This window comes from Rhamphochromis longiceps, linkage group LG6, assembly GCF_057381845.1.
Source record: "Rhamphochromis longiceps isolate RC_006_pf linkage group LG6, R_longiceps_female_GT1.1, whole genome shotgun sequence".
Classification (NCBI taxonomy): Eukaryota; Metazoa; Chordata; class Actinopteri; order Cichliformes; family Cichlidae; genus Rhamphochromis; species Rhamphochromis longiceps.
The window spans coordinates 38,703,520-38,713,290 of record NC_140562.1 but is presented as its reverse complement, the minus strand read 5'-3'; the positions used below and the strand labels follow the sequence as shown (position 1 = coordinate 38,713,290).

The window sequence follows — 9,771 nt, the reverse complement described above, 5'->3', positions numbered from 1 at the left end:
TAAGAAATTTGAATACGAAAATAATATTATCTTAGTTTTGTGTTAAGTATTTGATATTGTTGGTTGGTACGCTGTAATGAAATTGCTTTAGAAATCGAAACAGTGACTTCGAAGTTGCACATGCTTATTTAAAAGTTTAACAACATCAATAATCTGATTTTGAGTCTCTTTAAGAAGCGGTCATCTGGAACAGAGTGGCCATCAGGATTCAGCACTGTTATCAAAATGTACATGGCTGCATTGAGTACAGCATGATGAACTTGCTGTTCTGATGAATGAATCAATGGGTGGGGAACCACCGTTGAACCACTGAACCCACTGAACGTAAATTAGCAAGTCGTCTAGATTCCCTCTCTCTGTATATATAGCTCCCGTTTGCTGGTGCACAACATTCAGACTTTGATGATAATGGCAACAGCTATATTATTATACCATGGCATCTGTTTCTATGCACGTCTCTTTCTTTTCCAGGAAGCAATGGAGTTCAGAAGTGCTGAGTTCAATGATCATCAGTGACAGTGAGTGCATCAAAAATGCGCTTTTGGCGCCTACACAGTTTCACCAAGACTCGCAACATTGATCTCTAGTAAACACGCAATTAGATAGACTGTCCTCCCCCTTTGTGTGTCTCTTTGGTAAACATTTCTCATAATGAAGGTGCTCTCGGTTGCATGGCAGTTAAACTTCTGAGGTCTAAGTCATCATCGGTGATGACCTCAAGCCTTTACTCTAACCCTAACTCTCACCACTACTCAGAATATTTCATTTTTGTTTTTATTAAATTGTTCCCTCACGTTTTAGAAATCAGGGAACAAAGAAAATTACACACAAATCAAAAACTTTTAAAATTGAATTTATGTAAATACAACACACGAACAGATTTCCAAGATATCCTGGAAATCTGTTTCCTGGGTATGCTGTTTGGGTTTCAAACTTTTTTCTATATCAGTAACATAATCTAACATTAGCAACACTAACTCTGCCCTGAAAGATAAACATAGCTACCATTTCTCATTTAAATTACCTGCTGGGAAATTGTGTAGGCTGAAGTGAGGCTCTCACCTCAAACCAATACCACAGCTTCTCATTTGACATCCCGAGAGTAAATAACCAAGTCATTTACCCGCTACTGTGATTAATGTTATGATCAGCCATCATGTGAATGAGTTCTCTTTCTCACAGGTCAACATATATTTTAGCTCTTTCTTAATTTCACAGGAGCGATTTGCTCCTGTGAAATCGCATGCGCACAAATCCAAAAGGCACAGATAAATTCATGCCCACAGATGAAGCCTTAACATGATGAAAATAAATCACAGCCCTGCTCCTGCTCTCAATAATAATGTTAATTACAGTAATCTAAAATCCAAGATAGACATGCAACAGCATACTGTGTCACGAGTACATGAAGTAAGTTACTCACTACAAAGGAAAGCTATGTGAGAGCTTATTGATAGAAAGACATACCGTCTGCATTGAAACATTTTTGGAAATGGTTGATTTTCTGCCAGAAGCTGTGACTGTATTCCCAGATATGCAACAGAGCTTTTAAATGGAAAACACAGATATGTAGCTTTCCTTAGTCTTCTGGTCATCTTGGAGGTTTGTGTCTGCAGAGAGAAAAATTATTCCTCTCCCAAATTATTATATAATTATTATTATATTATATTATAATAGAGCTATTGCATGAATTGTCAGACAGGCTGTTCAGATGCTTGTAGTGATGGACTATTTATGCACAGAGTCACTTCCTTTTTTGAGTTTTAGGTGGGTTCCCTTGCAATTAAAATAAAACACTCTCTCAGCAAAGAAGTTTACATCACTCAGATCCTGTTGGATAAAAAACAATCAATAGTAAGCCTGCCTTAGCATAAAGACTGAAAACAGGAGGGAAAACCGCCATGCAACTACACTGAGTTGCAGTAAGACATCAAATCATATATCCACGGCAACTAAGACATGGCAAGCAGTTACAGCACTGCAATAAGGACTACTGCATTATGACTTTGTTTATGACTTTTGAAAGTCATTTGTGACTTTTAAAGGTCAATAAAGTCCATAAAGCACCTGGAGTTTCTCATTGAATCATTAATATTTGTTCTCAAATGTATTTTGGGCTTGCGCGTCCTTTTGCTTGATTCCTGACCTGAACCCTTCCTTCAAAGCTTGCTGCTGCCACACTGGTACCACAGCTGACCCATTACTGCAACTTACTGGGGAAATGAAAATGTGGTGTACCCAAATCCTCCACACCCTGGCCCCCTGCCAGCTCACATTCACTTCTCCAAATTTCACACAAAGAGGAACTCTCGGTTGGTGTCAGACAGGAATCAAACATCCGCAATACACAGCATCTCTTCTCCCTGATCCAGCAGTTTAAAGAAAGCCTGAATCCCACTATAATCTCAGTTCAAATTTTATCTGACGATTGTATTGCCTTGTATTCACAATGACATGGGCGTATGTACTAAAGGTTAAGCCACTCTTTATGTCACAACAGTCTGAGTCTTTTAGTCATTTACAGTATGTCAGCCCTCCCTCATAGTTTCACAACAAAGGTTTGACGTGTCTTGTTTGGATGAGTTTGCGGAAAATGGAGTGTTTGACTTTTTGCTCACCTTTTTCATTTTAGCACTATTTTTAAAAAATCATTAATACAAGTCACGGACCATTTTGAGACAGTCTGTGTATTTTGTTTTAATTGTTGCCATGTTTACTGCAGGAACAGGAACAGGGGTTATAAAGTCAGGGTTTTGTAATTAATCAAAAAGTCACAATTTTCCTTTAATGTTTGAGTCAATGACAGGGGAAATTTGCAGCTTTGCAAACAGAACCATGTTTGCAAAGCTGCTGAAGGACTGAAAATGAATGACATTTGTGATCATTATAGGATGTGTTTTATTGATTTTTGGCTAATTTCTCCCAAATTCCAGTATAAAGCTGATATTTGTGGTTTTGAATAAAATTTCTTTTAAATTGTTGAAGGAATTTTCATGTTAAAAAAAAGAAGAAAAAGAGCTGTTTGTGTTTCCTTTCACACTTGTGGCACAAAACAAGAAATGGACTTTATATTATGAAACTAGAGCGTTAAAACATTTTCATAACTGATCCACTGATTGTGCCAGACATTCGTCCTCTCACTACACCTCAATCAGGAAATCTCTAGAAAACTTCAAAGCTGCAGTCCGAAAATGACTTTTGGTTTATTTCTCTATTTGTGACAAAACTCCTGAACTTTATGTTAGAGCTAATTAGAAAACATTAGCATGTTCCCACTAAAAGTTAGATTGTGAACATTAACGAGTTAACACGTAACACTGTCATTGTTCATGTTGTTATGTAGCATTTAGGACACACTCCGCGTAGCGCCTCAAGAAGCTGCCAGCAAGGCAATATACTCGAGTTCTGGTATTAGGTAACAGATCAGTAAGCAATCATTAATAATGGATTGACATTGATATTGCAGTCTCCAACTGCTTTGATTGAAAAGTGACGCATCAAACGATTCTGAAGCTCGTGGTTAACGTCACTGCACTCACAGTTCTCTTCCTACTGATGATAATTATGATATTTTCATCTTTTTGAAACAAAAAAGCAACAAGGAGCCAGCTTAATTAATAACCAAATGAGCATGTAAAATCAGATTAGATCTAATTGCCCCACTTCCTGCTGTTTGCCTTTTTTCTTTGAGACTGGCAGAGTGACATGGAGTTAAAGCATCCGTGTAGATGGAAAGGAAGTGGAAAAGACAGCTCCATATGTGTTACGTCAGCCTGCGGGGACAGCTGGGTCTGACTGTCTTTTCCTGCCACGCTCATTTGGCCCCAGCAGTCATCATGCCTTGTGCTAAAGGTCTCTCGTTGCTACAAGGCTACTTGGCACTATCTGGGAGCTAAAGATGAAAAATATGCTGATTAAACATGCATTCATTAAAGCGATTACATGCACAGGGCGGCTCAATTTCCCACAGGCAGCCAAATAATAATGAAGGGGAGGAAGAAGGAAAGTAAAGGGCTGTTGGTGTATGGAGGAGTTTAGTGCGGAGGGAAGGGTAGGGGGGTGGCAGAGAAATTTATTTAAAATGCGTTGATTTAAAATGACCCTCACAGTCTTTAAGGACTGACTAACAGTCCTTTGACTTATTATGCTGCGCGGGGCAGTGAGCTGTCCACTCCTTAAGGGGACAGCCAGCTTTTTTGCCCTGATGAACACCCCCACCTTACTCACCACACCTACAGGCCCCTTCCAGGTCATTGAGCTTCCAGCATGGAGGACCTTGCCAAAAACACAGGAGAGATGTTAGTTCTAGTTCATTTGCTTAAGCAAGGAAGTGTTTTAGTGCCTGAATAAGCTGTGTAGGAGAGAAGGACAGGAGGGAGTTAAAGTTGAGATCAAGGCCAAATGAACATCAGCAGCTTACAGGCATTTTTTCACTTTTGTCCTTTTTAAAGTTTTGTTTAAAGTCAAACAGACGCATTAAAGAAAATGGTTAGAAAAGACGCAATCAAACAGCATTTTCCTTCTGGCGAGAGAACATTTACACAAAAGAAAGGAATTCAAGCCATCACTTTTCCTGTTAATTCTTCCAAACAACCTGAATTTTGCAAATCAGACTCTCTAATTTCCTGTAAACTCATATTGGCTCTAATGCTTCAATTATTGCACTTCATCTCATACTGTGGTTAAATGTCAGCAGTGCAGGCAATATCCAGATCGCTCAATTCTCAGTAAAAAAAATGTTTTGGAAGTCTGACTCAGAATTAAACTAATACAGGTGTCTCACTGACATTATAGACTTTCTTCTAAATGACACACTTTACAGCTGTGACAAATTTAATTACTTTCTCTTATGTGCTGTTAAGGACTCCTACCTCACTTCAGTGTCTCTGCTGGGTTCAGTCAGTGATGTGCTAATAGCCACTGACAAACCAAACAATCAGAAAAACCAGAAACTATCTTTATACAGTTTAGCCACAGCTTCTGTCGACGCTGATGTGGTTTATATCACCTATATGCTTCTTGGATGCTTTCATCCTTTACTGTTCTTAATTTTTCTGGCTGCTGCTTTTGTTCTTTGCCGTCCTATCTGTCAACCTGAATCATACCAGTGTTCAAAGAAAGTGACAGAATTGCATGTATGAGGTGTTTGCTCAGTAATTCTGTGAATTTCTGTCTATTGCCATACATAATCATGTGCACGGGAGCAAGAAATGTTTCGGAACAGAACAACGATGCAATTAGGGATGCCAAATAAGAAGCTTTATATGCTGTAAATATCCCAGCCAGAGAAAGCATTTTCATTTCCTTGATTAGAACAGGTATGAGATTCTCAGTCTCCTAATCTGCCAAAAAAAGAAAAGACAAAAAAACTCAACACAATAATATACATTAGATTATATCATATACAAAAATATTACCAGAAATAATCGCACTATTTACCATCTTATCTGAGGCAAACAGCTGTCAGTATCAAGCCATGAGTGAGTAGAGGTCACAATTTTGTGCTATCTCAAAGCAGTGACTATCGTGACTTTTAGTAAGTGGATGAGATCACTCTGAAAGTGGAACTGACCACTGACTGATACCTTGCCCTGTTTCCCTGAACTACTTCTGTTTCTCTGTTTCCCCTGGTGTTGTCCACACTGACAGGCTGACCGCTGCATGATAGCTGACCAAACTTCAACTTAGACTCACATCATTTAAAAAAAAAGTAAAGTATTGAGGATAATAAAACAGTAAAAGTAACAGCAACACCTAGAATGTGGTAAGAGGCACAGCTGAATCAAGGTAACTTAGAGCTGTTTTCAAGTAACTACTGCAATTTTCAACCGAGCCTGTCGCTGATGTGGACGCCGCATTCAGTGAATGCAATCTCATGAAATTTGTGTGGCCGCTAATCAGTACTAGGCATCCTTCAATCAGGAGGTGTGTGTTTTGGGTCCATTTAAAAAACAGAATCGGTAGCATTTTTGGATGGCTACAAACTTGGATCTTGAAATGAAACATTAAAATGGATATATTGTTTATTTTCCTTAATTTCTGCAGCAGTTTTAGGTCTTAAAATAGCCTCAGTAATATCAGTGTCTCTGTAGTCTGTAATTTGGCTTCGATCAAGTGGAAATAAAAATGCAAGTGCACTCTGGAGTTTTACCACTCTTCCACTGGCCTCGTAATGGGGACTGGGAGGTTTATTGTATTCATTGTATCCAAATTCCCCCAAAAGTCTCTCAGCCATGGAGATCAAGGTTGTTCATTTTATTGCTGTGGAGATATTTCAGACTGAATTTGAGTATGTTCATTTTTCTTCTTGGAGGGTTTAAGGTTCACTAAACCAATTTTCCACATGAAGATCAGTTTTTTTCACCAGTATCTTCATGCATTGCTGTATTTGTGTATTTTGAGGAGCTCACAAAAGTCTGACAAATAACCCTGACAAATAACTGTGATAACATCAGGTTATCTCACAAGAGACTTAAAATAATAATCAGGTATTTTCAAACATGGTGTGTGTGGCTTGAATTGCAGAGGCAAAGAAAGATGTAGAAAATGTAGGATTCAGAAGTAGAGTTGTTCAGATTTATGGAGTTCTGTGAATTTCATTTCCAATAATTCCATTCTTGGAAATAAAAGTCAAAATATCTCACCTTGTGTTTTCTGTGCTTTCTACATTGAGTTTTCTTATTTAATCTGCCTTTTGTGATCAAATTACAGCACTAAAATGCTGAAGTAATTCTTTGAAACCACAAATGCAGACAAAATTGCTCAAATTGCCATCCAAAAGACCTGCAATTACCCAGCTATCAGCCACATTTTCCTTACTCACATGGCGCAGCCTGGCAGAAGTCTCTAATATTATACAAGATACCGAAAAAAAAAAACGTTTTAAACGATTAAAGAATGCAGCTAGACTTCTTCTGGTTCCGCCATAACGGAAACACATGTACACTCATGATCAAAACAGAATGTGACCTAAGGACAAGTGTAAGCAGAAGACAGAAAAAACTGAAGAAAAAATATGGATGTGCGTGTGCGCATGGCCTTCTGGGTCGTGATTCAGAAGTCATTACCATACGGGGGAGACAAAGACGTCTTTCTATCAAACAGGTGTTGGGGGCACGTGACGTGTCTTTAGACTGAAATACCTGAGAGGTTGTGTCATGTTTTCATGCTGCCATAGGAACACAGTAGGTTCAGAAGGCTACACTTACACTGTTAATTAAACATAAATAACACATGAGCAAGTAAACATGGTAAATTCAAAGTACCGAGCACTGAATTCAAGTTGGCTGACTATTATCTCCCTCAATCTTATGAGTATAAGCCTTAAAGGTTGTTTATTACATTTTTTTGCTTTTTTTAATGCACTAATAGTTTGCTCTGATTCACCGAACATGTCCTCCCTTGCCAGACACCCGTTAGGCTTCGTGCGTTTTTGAAGACATCTCGCCCAAGAGTTACCCATCCTCTCCCTGCCTGCGGGGTAAAGCGGGGCAGCGACGAACCTCCTCCCCTTCTCCTCCCACATCCCCCAGAGATGGAGCTGGAAGTGCGCCAGGATGGGATTGGCTTCCTGCTCCTGTCATTGAGGAACCGGTGCGCCAGGATAGCCAAATATGGACCGGCTGATATCAGTTTGTAGCACATGACTCAGCACCAGATTATATATCTTCACTGGTGGGATTACTGTTAAGGATGAAAGGCAAAGTGGCAGCGGTTTAGGTGTCCGAACAGAGCTGGAAAGCGCTCGTTGCCGTTTGTGGTTGGCTTTGAGTCGCTTTTGGGCTGTTGGTAACATTTCAAGTGACTTGTTAAAAATGACTATGAGTGTGAATGCTTGAGGGAGCCTATTTTATGTGTTTATGCTTACCTGGACTCAGTTTCCCCCGCGCCGAATACGTCTTGTCGTGTTTACAGTCCGTTTTTCCTGGAAGCTGCCTCAAGTCAAGATCAGACGGAGACAATACAGAAACAGCCAATCAGAGCGTCTTCTGGAGGGCTTATATAAATACAGCAGAGCGCGTCAGCCGCCTGTCATTAACAAGGAAACACAAGTGGAGCGCACACTTGTAGAAGAACAGACTCTCCTTCTCACGAGTGGAATGAAAACATCTGAGTTAGTCACTGGACTCCGCTTTGATTCCAACTAAAGGTACAAATCGACGACTTGGTACAGTACAGTTCCACTATTTGGAAGTTTTGCTCTGTTTTGATATCTTTGGTCTTCAGTATAGTAATACAGCGGGACTTTTGTGCTGGAGATTGACTCATTTTGGGACACTGGAGCCTCGGTGTCCGAGCAACATCTTTTGCAGCGCACTCTTGTATTTGACTGTCTGATTTGAAATATGTCCACAATAATGGAACAGCCTTTTTATGACGACTCGTTTCTCTCTGCTTATGGCCATCCAGGCGCAGCCCTGCAGGACTACAAGCTGCTTAAGCAGAATATGAACTTGAACTTCTCCGATACATATCGGAACTCAAACTTCAAGTCACAGCACCTGCGCGCCGACAGTGATTTCTATCCAGCGGGGACGGCAGAAGTGGGCTCTCTGAAGCTCGCCTCTCCTGAATTAGAGCGACTGATCGTCCAGAGCAGCAACGGGGTCATCACTACGCCGACACCTGCTCAGTACCTGTACAACCGCGGGATCACGGAGGAGCAGGAGGGCTTTGCCGAAGGTTTTGTTAAAGCGTTGGACGACCTACACAAGATGAACCAGATGGCTCCTCCAAACGTGTCCATCGGCACAGGCGGGATTGGCTGCTCGGCTCCAGTCTCGGTGTTCGGCTCATCCATGCAACCGGAGCCGCTTGAGTATACAACCCTGAGCAGCTGCACCACGAACCCCAGCCTGACCTCTGCTGCCAGCTATCCCTCCACCACCATCAGCTACCTGCCTCATCACCAGTACCACCAGCATCCTCAAGCCGTTGCGCACGGATCACACCACTTCCAGCACTCACTGTCCGGGGCCGGCATCCACCCTCAGCGGTTCGGAGGGATGAAAGAGGAGCCCCAGACAGTCCCCGACATGCAGAGCAGCGACAACAGCTCTCCGCCCATGTCCCCTGTCGACATGGAGAATCAGGAGCGGGTAAAAGCGGAGCGCAAGCGGCTGAGGAACCGGCTCGCAGCCTCAAAGTGTCGGAGGCGCAAATTGGAGCGCATCGCCCGTCTCGAAGACAAGGTTAAAGTGTTGAAAAATGACAACGCTGGGCTGTCAAGCACGGCTTCTCTACTGCGGGAACAGGTGGCCCAACTCAAACAGAAAGTCATGACGCATGTGAGCAGTGGCTGCCAGCTCATGCTAGCACCCAAAGTAAAGTCTTATTGAAGAAATAATGCACTTATTAAAACACTGGACAGTACCTGGACTGACAACCCAACCTGGTCTTTATACGTTTTTAGTATGAAAACTGGATTATTGTGATTTCTGCCGTCTAAAGAAACATCACCCATACACAGAAATAATACAAGACTAAAACACTTAGGGCATTTTTGAATAAGTTTTTGAAAGTGTCGTCTTGGCGTTTCCTGTTTACATTTTCTTTAATTGCTATTTGTGATGCTTTTTATGTAAGTTATTTGTGTTAGAGTTAACCTCATGGACCATTCTTGTTTTTTTGTTTTTTGACCTGTACAGTAAATATTTAAGTAAATGACATTATGAAATTAAGAAATGTGTTGCTTTGTTTTTGAGGTCGTGTATTTTTTAAGTGCCACTTCAAAAATTATTGTATTTCTCGTGAGCATTAAACCACACCGCT

At 40.9% G+C, this 9,771-nt stretch overlaps 1 protein-coding gene across 2 annotated transcripts; it reads left to right on the top strand.

Moving 5' to 3' along the window:
• The first annotated feature begins 7,680 nt into the window (after nucleotides 1-7,680).
• LOC146668680 (transcription factor JunB-like) lies at nucleotides 7,681-9,684 on the top strand. 2 transcript variants are annotated; one of them, XM_085410660.1, is made up of 2 exons: nucleotides 7,682-8,149; nucleotides 8,410-9,684. In XM_085410660.1, exon 2 carries the CDS (start codon nucleotides 8,448-8,450, stop codon nucleotides 9,336-9,338), a length of 891 nt encoding a protein of 296 aa, XP_085266786.1. In that variant the 5' UTR covers nucleotides 7,682-8,149; nucleotides 8,410-8,447; the 3' UTR covers nucleotides 9,339-9,684. The 2 variants fall into 2 exon arrangements, with proteins under 2 accessions (XP_085266785.1, XP_085266786.1); XM_085410659.1 differs by having other exon boundaries at nucleotides 7,681-9,684.
• Nucleotides 9,685-9,771: the final 87 nt, after the last annotated feature.